General features: G+C 33.9%; 1 protein-coding gene across 4 annotated transcripts in view; it reads left to right on the top strand.

The window, feature by feature from the left end:
• The window catches only part of LRRIQ1 (leucine rich repeats and IQ motif containing 1), a 215,974-nt gene extending 203,135 nt beyond the window's left edge, over positions 1-12,839 (top strand). For 3 of the 4 annotated variants that reach the window (XM_058741878.1, XM_058741877.1, XM_058741876.1), the window contains one exon: positions 7,079-7,561. In XM_058741878.1, the coding sequence (XP_058597861.1) occupies positions 7,079-7,221 (143 nt within the window). In that variant the 3' untranslated portion in view covers positions 7,222-7,561. Of the gene's footprint in view, positions 1-7,078; positions 7,562-12,101; positions 12,177-12,735 lie in introns of those variants that run through there. The other variant, XM_058741880.1, reaches the window with a different exon arrangement.
• Positions 12,840-18,774: the final 5,935 nt, after the last annotated feature.

The following is an 18,774-nucleotide window of genomic DNA, read 5'->3' as shown; positions in this document are numbered from 1 at the left end:
AAAATTTTTAAGTAAATGTCAGTAAAGAAGAGCTACATCACACAGATTTTCTTTTTCATTTCTGTTCATCAAGAGTTGGTTGCTAACAATGTAAAATTTTAAACTGTAAGGCTCTTTTTACTATTGCCTAACCCATTAACTCTGACTTTTCTTGGTCTCAGTTTTTCTTGGCAGAAGCCTTAAAAATAACAATTTGTTAGGTCTTGATATTTTGATCCTGAACTTTTAAAATTAATCAAACAAACACATTAACACTAACACTTTAACCCTTAAAACGTTCCCATAATCAGAACTAGATAATCAAAATTAATTACTGGTACATGAAGAGCATGTTTACAGGGTTGGTGGGAATCATCTAATGCATTTGCAACTACAAGTCTAGTACAAAGTAGATATGTAATAAATAGCTGTTGATTTAATGTCCTTTAATTTGAAAAAAAAATTTAACATTTATTCATTTAAAAAAAAAATTTTAACGTTTATTTTTGAGACAGAGACAGAGCCTGAACAGGGGAGGGGCAGAGAGAGAGGGAGACACAGAATCTGAAACAGGCTCCAGGCTCTGAGCTGTCAGCACAGAGCCCGATGTGGGGCTCAAACTCATGGACCGTGAGATCATGACCTGAGCTGAAGTCAGACGCTTAACTGACCAAGCCACCCAGGCGCCCCAACATTTATTCATTTTTTGAGAGATAGAGACAGAGCGTGAGCAGGGGAAGGGCAGAGAGAGAAGGAGACACAGAATCTGAAGCAGGCTCCAGGCTCTAAACCAACAGCACAGAGCCCAACATGGGGCTAAAACTCACAAACTGTGAGATCATGACCTGAGCCGAAGTCAGACGCTCAACCGACAGAGCCACCCAGGCGCCCCAATGTCCTTTAATTTAATGTCTATCTCCAAGATCCGAGACAATGTAATGAAATAGTCAACAATGATTCCAGACACAGTTAAATGTAACAGTATTAGTAACCACAGAACAATGCATATAGATCTAAAACAGTAGTTACTTTCATCAGCAGTTGACATTATCCACAGAATGACATTATTTCAACTGTACTTGAGTGAGGAAACTAGTTGTACTACATTGTACAACTAATACAAATGTACAAATGTAGTTGTCAACTACATTTACTCTTTGTAAAACAAACAAACAAAAAACCACACATTTTTTCACATTTTTGAGGACAGGATCCATGTATGCTCTATTGATAATAGATTAAAGCATCATGTTTCTAACTGTAGTATTCTAGTTCTTATGCCTTTCCTTCATGTTCATTTCCTTTTCTTAAATAAACTGCTATACTCTGACATATTATTTTTTATTTTTATTTTTTATTTTGGTTGTTATTGTTGCTTTCAAACCAATTTCCTACACTAGCTAATGTGCTGAGTAAATAAGTGGGTATGGTCAAATGTGAAATGCATTTGTCAAGTGAATGAAACTGAAGTGCAATAATATAATAAATCCTCAGGCTAGCCATGTTTATTGTTGCCAAATGTCTCCCTGCTAAGAAGTAATAAGCATGTAAAGGGATAATGAAAGTTTCCATGAAAAGTTTTTGGGAAATCTATCCACAAGTCTTCACTATCTGGGAAAGTGGAAATAAGTATTTGTTTTATACAAGTTCCATATGAGGACTGTAAAGATGAACCATTAGAATAAAAAATAAAAAATCAACTACAATGTGATAGTTACTAATATGATTTGGCACATGGAAGGAAATGGACAGGGAAGGTCTACTACACGGAAGAATAGAAGAGTGCCTGCTATAAAATATGCGCTAAATAAATAAGTGTTGAATGAATGTGTAAATAAAAGGAAGATTTTACATTAAAGCTTTTAAAGACCCCACGTGATCTTGAAAATCTAATTTGGGTTTTAAATGTTTAAATTCCAAAGGATAACTGCTTAATGATAAACATTTCAAGATTCACTTGAAGTGCATATTTTTGCTAAAAGTTTACTTTGGCTAAATTAATTAATGGGAAAGTGAGGGGGAAAACAAGATCATTAGAAATTAAAATAGAGTTGTTATATAGGAACTGAATTATTTCAAAGAAATAGATGTATCAATTAAGGTTAGAAAATACTCTCAATTATTAGCATCATTTATACCATCATTCTTTAATTACAAACACTTAAGGACACTTGATTGTAAATACAATGAATGGAATTGAGTCCTGCAGAGAACAATTAAAAAAAAGTGATTAAAGGAGTTGGGAATAGACCTTACCTGAATTGACAAGAGTAAAGGGACATATGACCTGATTTTTAGAAGCAACAATGTGCAGTAGAAAATGGATGGCTGGGTAGCTTATAGATTAACTCCCTAGTGAGTTACACTTTTTTTCCCCTAATCAATTTAGAAGTTTAAACACTCAATTAGTATCTACTCGTTTAGTCGGAAGCCAGAAAATTGCACTAACCAAAGTTATACAGAATAGTTAACAATGGAAATAAAAGTGTTAGTTAATTTAAGGGCCACATGACAGAAGACAAACCTAGTTCTGAAAAAAAATCACAAAACTTATTTATATTTTACACCCAAAAATAAATCGCTCAAAAAAATTTCCTCCAGAAAAAAATAAAAATAATGCTGAACAACATTAGTATGAGGACCACAGAATTTATACAATCAAGACAATATTTTTAGCACCACATCCTAGTCATCTATGTCTGTGCAGAGACAGCGACAAGGTATCTTCAAAAAGAAATCAACACAACAGTGTGTTACGAATAGTAAAACCTGGCGAACAGTGCATACTATAAGGAGGCCTCAAAAATTCTAGATCAAATATGAGGCATAGCTATTGTAAAAGATCAAGAAATATGCAAAATACCAAAATAAAAATCTATACAATATCTATCAAGATTCCTCACTCTATTTAATATGTATTAGCTATTATGCTCATTAGGAATTGTTTTTCAAATAAATATACATAGCCAAAATATATTATATGTGTCTGATTTAGAAATAATAGGCATCATGATTTTTACCAACAATAATGAGTACTGTGGCTATTTTGTTTCAAAACCTGATTTTCTTAGTCATTTGTCTCTTAAATATTGGGCAAGAAGAATAATTGTAAATGCCATTGTCCAAATGAAATATTGAGAAACAGAATTTTTATTAGTATTGTTATGTCATAGAAAAAATTTTAGTCACTGAAAAAGCTTGAAAACAATTTCAGAAACAAGCAAAATTTCTGGGATTTATTGAGAAAATCTGAATATAATATAAACAACCTGTTATTTGTTTTATTTTCATTCTCAGTGTTAGACTTTAAACTTTAACTAACTGAAGTTCACTGTGAATGATCATTATAATTCAAAGTTGGACATAGCAATGACCTTAAAAAGCAACTGTTATTTGAACACTGTAATAACTACCTCAACCCCAGACTTACCCAGTGTAACTCATTTACAGCACTTAAATTGATGTAAACGCTTTGCTGCTAAAAATTTGTTCTGGTCACTTTCATTAAAATGTTGAATTTTTTTTTTTCTCCATGCTTTACTTGTGCTGTATCTGCTGTTAAGCAATACAATATGGGAAGGACTTTGAAATGATTTCTATATCCAGACACATAGTGTTGGGTTTATTGATGAAAATCCAATGACGTATCACTATACATCATGAAATTTCTATTTTGACCTGTTTAACAAAAAATTTTTTATACATACCAGGAGAGTCATTCAAAGCATTTTACATATTAAGTTACTTATCAAAACATAGCATATGTAGACCTTGACATTTGTTAAAGAACCAAGGATTTAACCAAAAAAAAATTTTAAAGGACCAGAACAAATCTTTAGCAGAACACAGATTATGTGGCAAAGAAGTGACTTATTGGAAGATAGAGCATTCTTATCAAGACCTACTTTCAGCATATATGTAAGAAACTGATTGGTTAATTTGTATGATCACCTGCAAATATGTGCCAGACTGTTGTTAAAGAAACATAAAATCTATAACGATAATGTAGCAGGAAAGAGACAAAAACAGTTAGAGGTCCTTCAGTCATAATTTTTTTATTCCAGGAGCCTATCAGTAGGTCTAGCTCTCATGTCAGTTTTTTGAGGTAAGATTCTCTCACTATTGTATTTTCATGTGGGTAATTTTAGAATGATTATACATTGACTGTATTAAATTGCTTCTTTATTTTCTTTTTTTCCATTTCTAGAGTAGTTACAGGACAAAGTAATGGCTTTACAATGAATGCCAATATGTGGTTCCTTTATAGATGTGTTGTTTTACTCTTCGATTTATGTTCCATGTATCTGGTGGTTCAAGAATTTACATGCCAACAAAAAGACTCTCACTAAATGCAATGGGAGAATACGCTATATTGATTACTGTGCAAATTATTTATTTATAGGTAGCAAAACAATAAAATGAAAGCCTTTAATCACATCAAAAATATATTTTTTAAAAACTATATGTATAAATATAAGTATTTCTGTAATTTTAAACACTAATTTCCTACAGCATTTTCATTCTACTGAAAATATACTTCAAAATTACTACAAAGCTGTTTTATAATACCACGTAATATGTTTTTAAAATTATTTGCCAAAGGATGTTTGCCAAACAATGAAAAATTTACAAGCAGCCTCTTAAAAATGCAGTTACATTGTGGGTAAGTACAAAAAGACTTGCAGATTCATCAACGTTTCAAAATAACAAAGACAACAGAACAATATTAGGGGGAAAAATTGTACCATACAATAAATTTATAGTCAATAGAAAAATCCTTTAGAATGCAGACTATTAAAAGTGAGCAGTTGGTCTAAAGAAAAGCCATGTTTTAACACAATTCAATTTATTTCATTTTGAAATAATTATTTTAGAAGTATATGAAATTATAACTATTTCAATACTTTGTACAGAAAGTGTCTCCCTCCTTACATATTATTTATCTTTGATTAAAAAACTTATATTAAGAGTAAAAGCATTAAGTAATACATCTGTATACTATTAAGATACTGTCATTAAAAAATTAACCAATAATGAACTGTTATTGGATTATATTTTAAAATGCATACTTACTTGTGCATATTACCTTGAATAATGCTTGCAAGGAACTGTAATTAGCTTTCTTTGTTGGAAGAAAACACTTGTGTCAGCCATTTGTGGAAATCTGCTTACTCTTTTATTAATTTCTGTTTTTGTCTTAAATAAATATATCTGAATTCTGAATGTGTCCCAGTTCTCAAACCTCCCTGCTTCCCTGCTCCTTCAGCCCCAGCTTTCTCCTGAAATGATATATTCTCCTAAAAAAATACTTGCTATCCAGGAAATTATTTATTCATTAAAGAATTTTTATTGCTGAGGCAAGGTGAGGGTTTGCTGTTACTGTTGTTTTCTAAAATAGACCAAAGGAGACATTCTATTCTGTTTCTTGGAAAAAAAAAATATTTTCAATATGTAACAGCAAGTAGAGAGGGGGTGAGCTTTTAGGATGCTTTCTTACATTTTTTTAGGCCACTATTTTATCATTAGGAAATTCTCACTTTTCTGCACTAGTAATACTCCTGCTGCTTGAAAGTTCTTGCGGTGTCACAAAGGACTACTGACTGACTTGGAGGGAATGGCTTAAAGCAGGCTAACTCTGGTCAGCACTTGAAAACGAACTTTACCTGGCGTAGCTGTTCGTCCCTCTGCCTCTGATTGAGTGCCAGCTGGGAAGGTCTCTGAACTCCCAAGCTATGTTGTCTACCAATTCCATTGCAGGCTTGTGCTGGAGCCACACGTATTACCCTCTCTGTGCCCAGCATACCCCGTCCCGCTTTTTCTTTCATATTCTTTCCACAGACTAAAATATTCTACCTTTATAGAGGTTCATCAACTACTTTGAATTTGTTTTCCTACTCACAATTTTGATATAAATACCCGAAAAGCAAGAGCTTTTACATATAAAGTGAAATGAACCAATATTCACCATCATGCTGCACCAAATTTGAAATTAAGGCAAATTTCCCCAGACGGTCTAGTGTTTCCTAACCTTTCTATTTAGATTTATATATTTGTAAATATTTTAAGTTTTGGTTGGAAAAGTATTATTTAAAAAAAAATAGATATTTCCCCTCCTGAACTTATTAAAGCACAGACGCATCACACTGAAGAGTCACGTGGTTTGAACCTTTGCCTCAAGCCAGTACTAAAGGAGCTCTGGATTCCTCACTGCTGCTTTTCAAACCCTTTCCCCACAGATGCAGCCCTGTGCTTGCATAATCATCAGGAGATTTAAAGCAGATGATCATAATTCTTTAATAGTATTTTTGATATGGCATCTTGGGATCTTGCTGAGTAAAATATTCCTAATCCACTATCCCATTCCTTCAACTACTATTTATTTTTAGATTCTAACAATTTTTGATGCTTTTCTCTGGATAAATTCTAAATTGTTGACTATAAATAATAAACTTTTCCATTTTATAGCACCTGTTTACAAAGCACTCTGATAGACCTTACCACCATTGCAATATAATAAAAAAGGCAATCTTCACAATGACCCTATACTGCACAGATAATTTCCTTCATTTATAAAACTAAGGCTCAGAAAGGTTGTAACCTGTCCATAGTCACAAAGTTGTGTCTTACGCAGCCAGACTAGAACCCATGAATATCTTTAGATTCTAGAATTAATATATTTTCTGTTTTACCAAGAATTCTTCTTTCTGAAGAAATCCTAAATTCAGTAGAACCATTTCTAAAACTAATTAGATTATATTTATGAAAATAAAAACAGTTAAAAATTTTTAAACTATGAAAATTTAAATACCTAAGAACTAGGAAGATATATCATCTCAGTCTTGAAATACCAGTCTTAATTTGTAGATAGAAGAAAACATATCTATTTGATTTTTTCAATCATTTCCTTTCATTTAACCTAAATGTACTTTATACCAAACCTTGATTATTTTTCAGACAAAAGTGAACTCAATATGCCCTTCTTAAACCCAAAGATCATAATTCTAAAATGCACATTGTTGACAAATATATTTCTTACCTTAAAATATAATTTTGCTTGGATCAAGTTAAGTGAAATTGTACATTTAATATCACTGTCTAGGTTTTTCAGTTAAGGGAATACTTGCACCAATGATAACAAATTCGAGACCTTCTAAGAAAGAACGTATGTCATTTCGTGACTATCCCGTACAACTCAGTGGTGGATGGGGAAGTGGCAAAAAGAAGGAGAAAACTTCAAACTAATTCTTCAAGCTTCAGCATTCAAAACATATGGCGCACGGTTTTCTCAAGAGATCTACGGATATCTGGTCATGTTACCAATTGAATACAAGGTTTTAGAGCACTGTCTTTAATTTGTGTTACTATACATATTCCACAGTTTTGTTTTCTGATGGAGTTATCTGATTTCCCATCTATAAAAAACAGGTTAGCTATTGTTCCTATGTTTATGAGGAATGGCCTCCAGAATTAATTCTTAAAATATTGTAATGGAATTTGCATATCCAATTTCTTCTTTTGTTTAAAGATTTTATGACGTATGTATTAAAGATGGTTTTTGTTACCAGTAAGAAGTTGTAATACCGTACACATATTGTAAGAGAATATAACTAGAATTTATTGACATTGTTTATAGTATTAATGAATAAGTTATATATTAATAAATTTTATTTGACTAGATTATTATTTGGATATTTCAAAGATAAATTGATGTGTAAAATATTTAGAATAGATAATGAAAATGGCCTTTAATTTAATTTTACTTTAAATCATCTCAAATAGATAAGTTATGTTAAGAAAATATACTTTATGTTTAAACTAAAATGAAACATAAATTTAAATATATCAATTTAATAAATTGGATATTTTATATGTAATGTTTCATTCAAATGTATATTAGCCTTATAATTTTTAAAAGGTAGATAATAATTCTGATTCATTCACATGATTCTACTGACCCAAAAATATTCTTTCATTTTAATTTTAGCTATGGCGCCTCAGAATGATTTTAAAAATCTTTTTAAAGCTCAATTTCAAAATTTTGTAATATTAATATATTTTCTAAAATCACAGGCCAGTTTTATTAAATTCTTACTACTTTGTGGTTAATATTCTGTGATGTTTTAGTAAATACAGTGTGCAAATGCTGCATTTACCTTTCACGCTCCTTGGGGTCCTTTACTTTCCTGAGTCTGGAGCTTCTTTCCCCAAGCTAAGTTCTCTCGTTGACTTCCCAGTGTGTGGCTTTTAATAGGATCCAGTGAGCTTTAGATTCTTCCTCTTTGTTTTTCCTACTCTTTATTGAAGCATTTCATCTAAAAATGACTAAGCAGATTTAGAGATACATTTATCTAGTTTGTGCCCCCTATCTACATTTGGAGCTCCATTGCATTTCAGATCTATAAATCTCTTTCAACTTGATTGAGATAGAAATGGTAATGAACCTTGAGCTGTCAATCAAAGAAAACAGAGATTCATGTCTTGTGGCCTCGAAATTGAGCTTTGGAACATAAGCTCCATGTGTAGTTGCTTTATGAACACGCTGTTAGGTCATCCTTTTACTAAGAGCATCCACAAACCAACATAATGTAATGATGGAAAATATTTTATCTCGACTTATTGTGAACCCTGCAAGAGAAAACCACATTAGAGATGAAATTGATGGGGTTTTATGGTTCATATGTTCAAATCAATGATATGAAAAAGTACGAGAAGTGAGATGTTTATGATTAAACTGTTTTAGTGCCTAAAAATAATTCAGTCTGTAGTTTCTGTAGTCAGTGACTTGTGTGTTCCATAATATTAATTTTGAGGAAGATGATGGGTGCTGATGCTTCTTAAATTTGTAGCCGATGGTTGATGAAGATGTCAATAAAATAGTTTCCTGACTATGGTGTTAAATTGGAAGATCTTTGTAGTGTTGTTTATTATGTCTGGCCTTAAAATGATCATTTACAAAATCAAAGTTCAAACATTATTTTTAACACTAGTTTATCTGTGTTTGTGAAAATAAAAAAGGTAAATTTTAAAATTGAATAAAATTTTAAAAATAGTTTAATTTTTTTTAATTTTAAAAGTTAAATAAAACCTAAAAGAAATCGAAGAGATATTCTTTCTCCTGTTGCCTTGGGAAGATATTAAGGCAAATATTTGTCTTTGAGATTTGGATGAGCCTATATTTTCACTTAGTTGACTGAATTTTGGATTGATAGCTATGGACCCAAGTAATGTTGCTATTCAAATGCACAACCCTAAATGACCTTTTGTCTTTCCTTAACCCTTCCCAACCCAATGCTCTCCTTCCTACCTGCCCTCCTCCCCAGTGCTATCACAATCACCAGTCATTTCCAATGAGAATGGTAAAATGAATCCCCAATCACAAGAAGGCTGGTGGAAGGCAGTGTTTGGAGATTCCAGAATGTCTTAATATGAGAGTTAACTATATTGGTTTATGGGGTATCACCTTCCCAAGTTTCAGTCTGCCAACATCTTTGTGTACATGGTGCTTTATAAGAGAGCTTATTAGGTATTTTGAGAAGCATTCCAAATCCTAATTTCTTATTGTGCTCATGAATTAGTTGTAGGTACAGCTACCACATTAAAAAACAGAAAAGCCAGAATAATAGAACGAAAGCCAAAGAACTGTTAAAGGCAATGCTGTGCCTTAAAGGCAAAAGGGAGAATACACCAGGATTCCTGGAAAATAGTTTTGAGTTTTTCTTTTTTGGAGAAAACAAGGGATGCTGCATTTTAATTAGGAAGAATAAGTTGGAAGGCATAGACAGGGTTTAAAAGTTTTTTTTAATAAAAATTGTGAATGAACAATAAATACCAGTGGTTTAAGAGATCTCTGTCTAATTTTAAATCCTCACATCATCAGTATAAGCAGCTTTAGATGCTACATGCTTTGAGTATGCTGTTATTGAATTGGCTGTTGCCATGATCTTAGTTGCTCTTAATTTACTCATACTTTCTCATTTTTCTCAAAATCTAGGTTAACATTGAGCCAAAATTGAGAATAATAAACATGTAGGATATATTTTGACAATATTTTACTGGTAGTATGCTATAATTGAAGTAACTGTAAGTTTCTTAGAAAAGAGAAACATTTTTGCTTATTCTTTTGAAAAGAAAAATAAACTGGTAAGGTCAGCCCTTATTTCCTTTATTATCATATTCCCTACTAAATGCAGTTTCTATCATCTCTGGAGTTCAACAAATAATTCACCATCTGAATTTATGGTTTTCATGATTATACTGGGAGAAAGTGAGAATAAAGAATATTCTTTAATGTAGGGGAAGAAGTTCCCTATGCATTCTATGGAATAATGGTTTTCAGGATTAATTTCTAACTAATTAATTAATTTAATTAATTTCTCACTAATAGGAGAGGTAATTCTGTCTATTTCAATACAGAATAATATCCATTATCTACCAGGATATTTTTGTTTGCATAGATGCAGTTTTGTCAATGACGATTGTGAGATTCAGAGAAAGCCTCTTTTCAGAAGCTAAAGAACTATTATCTAGACTTATGCTGTCAAAAACATTGGTCACTAGCCACATGTAGCTACCTGGTACTTTTAATACAATTAGTCTGAATTGAGAGATGATGTAAGCATAAAATACACAGCAGAGTTCAAATATTTAGCATGAAAAAAGAATTCAAAATTGCCCAATAATTTTATGTTGATGTGTTAAAATAATAGTATTTTGGGTTAAATAAAATGTATTATTAAAATAATTTCTTTTTTATTTTTAATATGTAAGCACTTGAAAATTTTAATTGTAAAGTAATTTAATGACATGTATATTTAGCATTGTATTTCTATTGGATAGTACTGATTCGGAGGCTATTGTGTGACATAACTTAGGTAGGGTGTATCATTGCAGAAAATAATTGGGAAGATAGTAGACAAAAGATAGTGACCAGAGAAAACAGGGCACAAAAATTCTAGTTTACAAAAAAAGGAAACTTTGATTCTGCTAAACATAGTGAATATTATGAAATAAGAAGGAAAAATAACCTCAGTTTTGGTTCTAGACTTTAAGATGGTGTAATTACATTTAACTCTGCGTTAAAATTAACATATATATATATATATATACACACACACACACACACACACATATATATGTATATATATGTGTATATATATATATATATATATATATATACATATAAAGTTTGTTTTGTATTTGTTTTTAATAAGAGACCATCTCATAAAGTCCGGTCAAAGTCTTTTATGTTACCGGTGGTAAGAAATAGAATTAGCACCCACCTTGTAGTCTTTATGTTATCTCAGGCTTTACATATGTATAGCTGTTAATTTTCAAATGGCATGACTTGAACTGTGACATAAATAAGGTCTTTTAATGGGAACCATATTATATTTGGCATCTTACTGTATTATAAATCCAGTTTTAATCTACATAAAACACAAAAGCCAATAACAGTTGTGTAAATGAATACATTCGGAAACAGTAAATATAATGTTTATAACTTCTAAAAAGCATGTAGTCAAAAATGCTTTATTTTTATTTTAAATGTGTGTGGGGGGGTTGTTTGTGTTTTGGGGTGGGAGAGCACAAGCGGGGGAAGGGCAGAGAGAGACAGGGAGACACAGAATCTGAAGCAGGCTCCAGGTTCTGAGCTGTCAGTGCAGAGCCCAGTGTGGTACCTAAACCCATGAACCTGTGAACCACGAGATCATAACCTGAGCGGAAGTCAGACGCTTAATCAACTAACCCACCTGGGTGCCCCAATCAACATATGCTTTAGGTGGTACTACCTGACCACCATCTTTCCTTCCCCTCCAAATAGTATGCAGTTCTTCTGCTGTTCCTAGGAGCCAGAATTTTACCTAAGTCAGAAATTGAAATGAAACCTTCCATATGACTTTTCATTTATGGCATATCCCTGCCAGCACTTTAGAGCAAGAGCCCCCTCTAGTAGATCTGGAATGGCCACCTGCAGAAGGGATCATGAAGACTCTAGAGCTCTGTGAAGAAGAACGCGTGGAGCAGCATGAAAGAGGGCCACTACTAGGAAGGTCTGCTTTAGCATTAGGAGTTTAGAGTAAAGGCTTCTCTGGTACTTGTTTGTCATCTTTGTTTTCAAACAGTAACTAGCCAAGGAGCTACAGAAGATCCTTTATAGGAAGCTTTCGAGAAAAGTGAGCTAATTAATATCACTACAGGTAAAGTTTTCCTTTTTTTTCTTTCTTTTTTTTATTATTTAATAATTTTGAGAGACAGAGAGAGACAGAGCCTGAGTGGGGGAGGTGCAGAGAGAGAGGGAGACACAGAATCTGAAGCAGGCTCCAGGCTCTGAGCTGTCAGCACAGAGCCCCATGAGGGGCTCAAACTCACAGACCTTGAGATTATGACCTGAGCAGAAGTTGGACGCTTAACCAACTGAGCCACCCAGGCGCCGCTAAAGTTTTCCTTTTTGTTTTTATTTGTATTTAAAAATTTTTTAACGTTTATTTATTATTGAGAAACAGAGAGAGACAGAGCGTAAGCATGGGAGGGGCAGAGAGAAGGGGAGACACAGAATCCAAAGCAGGCTCCGGGCTCCCAGCTGTCAGCACAGAGCCCCACGTGGGGCACAAGCTCACAAACTGTGAGATCATGACCTGAGCAGAAGTTGGACACTCAACCGACTGAGCCACCCAGGCGCCCCAAGTTTTCCTTTTTATTTCAAGGTTTATTTTTACCATGACTGAGAGTAATCTTCACAACATCCTTACATTTTAGGTATTGGTATAACCACTTTTTCAATGCAGAGGACAAGATGAGAAACTACTTCAAGTCTATGATTTCTTTATGGAGAACTGAATGCATCTACCAGAGGTAACCAGGTGAGTAAATGTAAAGCTGTTTTTTAAATAAATAGGTCATTAGAATTTCCTAAAAATAATTTTCTCTTGTGAAAGCTATAATAGAAATGTCAAACTTATTTTTGTGATACATAGAGAATTGTTATAGAATTGTTTTAGATCAGCATTCTACAGTACAAATATAATATGAACTACTTATGTAATTTTAAATTTTCTGATAACCACATTACAAATGTAAAAAAATGTAACTGATAAAAATTAATATATTTTACTTAGCCCAATATCTCCAATACATTTCTTTTATGAAATGGAATTATGAAGACATTATCTTACAGGAATAAAAAAAAACTTCAGCCATACTAGACCCTAAAATTACAATGTTTGAGAAAAATAAGATGATTTCTCACTGATATGTATCAAACATAGAAGTAAAGGTAAATCTGTTTCTTATCTCTCCTTGAATCATTCAAATTTTGTCTAGCCAGGGACCTTCTGTTAACTTCGGAATGAATCTGATACTTAGAATAACTCAATATAATACATAGAACAAAATAAGAAATCAGCACAGCAGTTTTGTTCTGCTCAGTACATGTTTCAGAATGAGGCCTATGGAAGAAAGTGAAGAGATCATATTTTTTGTAATCTGCCTTGTGTTCTGATCCTTACTCTGTTATGTCATTTCAAACAAGTAGCAAACTATGAGCCTGCTTGCTTACCATTAAATTAGGATCTTAACTCCTAGGGTGCTGTGAGGTCAAGTGACAAAGTATATGAGAAGCCCCTGGCTCAGAACCTCGGGTATCATGAGGACTCATTAAATGATAGACTTGGCAAAGAAAATCTTTCCAGATCCATCTTCCAAAATTAAACCAACAACTGGATCAATTCCGCATACCTTATTTAGCAAGTATTTCTATGAAATGATGGAAAATATTTTTCTTTTTCTTTTTTCCTTTTTTCTATTTTTTAATTTATTTTTTTCCTTTTTCTGTTTTTTTTTTTTAATTTGAATTCAAGTTAGTTAACATGCAGTGTTGTCATGGTTTCAGGAGTAGAACCCAGTGATTTATCTCTTACATATGACACCCAGTGCTCATCACAAGTGCCCTCCTTAATATCCATCATCCATTTAACCCATCCCCCTCGCACCTCCCCTCCAGCAACTCTCAGTTTATTCTCTGTATTTAAAAGTCTCTTATGGTTTGCTTCCCTCTGTGTTTTTATCTTATTTTTCCTTCCCTTCCCCTGTGTTCATCTGTTGTGTTTCTCAAATTCCACAGATGAGTGAAATCATATATCTTTCTTTCTCTGACTGACTTATTTCACTTAGCATAATACCCCCAGCAATTGCACTACTAGGTATTTGTCCAAAGGATACAAAAATGCTGACTTGAGGGGCACATGTACCGCAATGTGTCTAGCTGCGCTATCAACAACAGCCAAATTAGGGAAAGAAAAATGTCCACTGACTGATGAATGGATAAAGATGTGGTGCATATATATATACGTATATATATATACATATATATACACACACACATATATATATATATACGTATATATATATGTATATATATACACACACACACATACATACACAATGGAGTACTGGTGATGAAAAAGAAGGAAAACATTTTTAAAAGATCTTTAAAACTTGCTTCTCTAAATTTGCCTTGAAATGACAACAGAATTCAATGCTTCAAATACATATATGTTGAGCACTCTCCACTGAAAGGATGTAGAATACTTAGGAAATGTAAAAGACATACATTTCTAATAGCATGGTCATTTATTTTTTCACATGGATAAGTAAAACAAGCATTTCTAGAAAATAGGTTAAAACGCCACCACCACAACTCTGTAGGCAGTGTTCTGTGTTCCAAAATAGATCCACAAAATGTTTCCACTTCAAACCAGGTCCCAAAGGGGATGCCAGGTAATTGGCTAGACTGGTGCACTTTTCCACTTGTCATCCCCTTCCCTTCAAAGGGGGATAACTGGCTCATTGTCTCTCTAGGGAGACAAAGAAAAGCATACCCATCCCTTGATTATTTTTTTTTTGATTAATCAGAAACTTGTGTTTTGGGGGCACGTGGGTGGCTCAGTCAGTTAAGCATCCGACTCTTGATTTTGGCTCAGGTCATGATCTCAGGATTCCTGGGTTCAAGCCCTGAATCGGGCTCAGTGCTGGCAGTGCAGGCCCTGCTTGGGATTCTCTCTCTCTCCCTTTCTCTGCCCCTCTCCCGCTCTCTCTCCAAATAAATAAATGAACTTTTAAATAAAGAAACTTGTTTTCTTATCTTCATAAATATAAACTAACTTTAAATATAAAAAGAAATGTTTTGGGCATGGGGAGTATTAGTTTCAAATGAGAATGGACAAGAAAAAGGTGTTTTCATATTCTATTTAACTGCCCTTAAAGGATGAATTGATATCAAGGAAAGCATTTTAGGCAAAGGATACAGCCTGAATAAATACCTGGAGACAGCCAACAGTGACATGTCTAGGGAGCGGAAGATAGGACAGTCCAGAGACTGGATTATTGGACAGAACTGAGAAAGCCTGGTGAAAGAGAGGGAATTAGTAGGAAATGTGATTGGGAAGTAAAATTGGATAAAGTACCCTGAAATCTGTCCTGCCTATAGATTTTAGATGGAAAACTGCTATGTGATGGTTTTCAAAAATAGTAAGACAATGTTATTATTACTAATAATTACAGAGATAATCTCAAAATAAAAATAGACATGATCAGGGGGAAATTTTAATCTGATTCAAATATGAAATGATCACAGTAAAGTTACCCCCTCAAAAGTCCCTGATTAATGGATGCACTATTTTTTTTTTTATTAAGTTAAGGGGGAGAACACTCGAATGACCTACAAAGGTGTTAGCCTGTGGAAGTCTGTTGAGAGTTAGTTTTACATATGCTGATGTTCTTAAATCTAATTGAAGCCACTTCCCAGTATAGACATGGGCTGAACTCTGTAAATGCTTTCCTCACAAGGATATTGATACAGAGAGTGATATCCTAAATAACCTGCTCTATGCCAGGGAATGGGTTCGTTCCATAAAGGCTTCAGGAACACTATGTTGAGTCTTCTAAATTTAGTAATTCCTAGAAAAAGCTAGAATTTCTATTATTTACTTGGAATATATTAAGATCAAAGAATTGTAAGGCCTCTCTCTGTCTCAGTTGGCTTGGGTTGCTGTAATAGAATACCATTTATTTCTCACAGTTGTGAAATCTTCAGTTCTGAGATCAGGCTGCCAATGTGGTCAGGCTCTTGGTGAGGGGCCTCTTGCTGGTTTACAGATGGCCATCCTCTTGCCATATTCTCACATGGCAGAGGACAAGACCTCACCTCTCTTCATCCCTTTATAAGAGTATTAATCTCATCATTAGGGCTCCACTCTCATGATCAAAAACATAACTCTAATCACCAACCAAAGGCCCCACTTCTAAATACTATCACATTGGACATCAAGGTTTCAACATATGAATTTTGAGGGGACACAAACATTCAGTCCATAGCTGAATGTTTATAGTCCTAAAACCATGGTTTTATAGTCCTAAAAACCATATAATTTATTTAAATGATAAGAATTGTATTTCTAATAAATAACTTCAATGTACTATTTTTTTTGAAGCTTATTGATTATTTTGAAAGAGAGAAAATGAGTGGGGGAGGAGCAGAGAGAGAGAGAGATTGAGAGAGAGAGAGAGAGAGAGAGAGAGAGAGAATCCTAAGCAGGCTCCACACTGTCAGCGCACAGCACCAAGAGGGGCTCCATCTCAAGAATGGAACCCTGAGATCATGACCTAAGCTGGGGCCAAGGTGCTTAACCCACTGAGCCACCCAGGCGCCCCCGGTGTAGTCTTGTTTTCAATACATGACTCATAATGGAAATATTTTATTAGGAGAAGCTGAGATTTTAATAGTTAACTGTATTTGTTTTTGGTTCTACGGACCGATGGTTAGTGATAGAGCTGGGAACAGGACCCCAGTCTCCGGAGTCACAAAAATCCTGGAAAATTTATTAGAGATGATACTTATGTTTACAACGTGACCGACTTATAGTCTGCAGCAAATGCACTTACCTCAAACCAGTACACATGTCAGGACAGAAGGTCCTCAAGGAGCTTTGTTTCACATACGTGATCCTCTCTCCTTCTCTTTCTTAAAGGATAATAATTAGAGGTATCATTTTCTTCATTTAAATAGTCAAATTTTCTTTTTTAAAATCACTTCTGATTCCATAGCACAACTTGTTTATTTCTACTATGTCCATAATCCTTACCAAGTGCCTTCCCATTCTGAATTTTAAAAATCGTAACAGTAAAAACAGTGCTTATGATATGGCCAAGCACTGTCTCCAAATGTTTGAGATACAATAACTCTTTTTATATTCACTCTCATCCTTTGAGGTAGGTATTATTCCTGCCCCCCCTTTACAGAAGATGATACTGAATCATAAATGGTTACATACCTTTCTTAGCATCACACAACCAGCAGGTGGTAGAGGTGGACCCAAACCTAGTGAGTGTGAATCTAGCCTGCATTTTACTACACTTTTGATGTTATAAACAAAATGGGTATGCACATATACCTTATCGCCGACATTCCGGGTAACCAGTTAGCCAAACTTGCCATCAATAGGTAAAAGTTACCTAAATAGCAACAGTACAGGCAGGCCAGAGTGATATTATGGTAATTTGACAGAGAACACTTTCTTTCGAAGTGTAGTCTTCAATTTCGGCTCATAATTAAGGCAAAATATGAAAAAAACATTTTTCTCCTTCGAGAAAACTAATCCTAATTTTGAAATTAATAGCACAGTAATTTGTTGTGAAGGAATCTTCACAGATGAAATACTATGTTAAGCGTGAAGGACACCATTCGGAAGCTTTGATTTGGAAGAGGCTCCTACAGCACAGATTTACCTCTGTCACCTCTCTTGCCCAAGAGCATGCAACTTTGAGAATCAGCTCACTTTAATCACAGAGAACTTTCTTGTTAAAACACTTGCTTTTTACATTAAAAAACCTGTTTTCTAACTGAAGCCAATCCATCTGGGCCCACCACTGGGGCTAAACTGAAAAAATGTAGTCATTCTTTTGCGTATGTTCTCTTCGCTAAAGATCACTAAGTGCTCTAACCATTCTCTGCATGACATCTTTTCCAAATGCCCTTTGACTCCACCCACTGTACACTAGAGAAGCTCAAAATGCTCAATTTCTCTTGGTAAAAATAATGTTAGGGCGCTTCTTAGTTCTCTAGACTTCTGCATAGTAAAGTATGTAGTGAGGATTGATCTTTCTTGATAGGGGGTGCTTTCTTTCTGCTAATGTAAGTGAAGTTTCTTTTACCTGCCTTAGCAACTAAATCATGCTGTTAGACTCAAAATATCCTCAGATCTTTAACGTATGGACCCTTATAAGCCTTGCTTCCCCTCTTCTGCATTTACTTTCTTAACCTTAATTTTAAACTTTGTATTCGTCTCCGTTGACTTAATTCCACTATTCCACCTTCTCCAGAATATCTGCCTCCCAATTTTTCTTGTATTCTCAATCTTCATTCCTCTTAAGAATACCTACTTTATCAAACTTTGTAAGTGCGATATCTATAGTTGAGCTTTTGGAGAAAATATTGAATAAAGGACCATGTTTAATAGAAAATACTTGAGGGAATTTTTTAAAAATGATTTAAAGGATTCTAGTGTTCACTGATGGAACTAAAAAGTTGCATGAGATACTTAGAGAAGCCCTTCATTCTACACCATCAGCCTCCACTCTGACTCAGCAGTTAGAGACACCCACAGAAGCTTATGTAGCTTAAATGAGACATTCATTGCTTATAGACCGATTTTATTTCATGAAAAATAAAATTACACTGATAAAGCTTCTCTTATTAATTTTCCCAAGATTTATATTACTTTTTAAACTTGGAGACAGTAT

The sequence above is a fragment of the Neofelis nebulosa genome, chromosome 8, assembly GCF_028018385.1.
Source record: "Neofelis nebulosa isolate mNeoNeb1 chromosome 8, mNeoNeb1.pri, whole genome shotgun sequence".
Classification (NCBI taxonomy): Eukaryota; Metazoa; Chordata; class Mammalia; order Carnivora; family Felidae; genus Neofelis; species Neofelis nebulosa.
The sequence above is the reverse complement of the archived record's forward strand: the minus strand, read 5'-3'. Positions and strand labels throughout refer to the sequence as shown.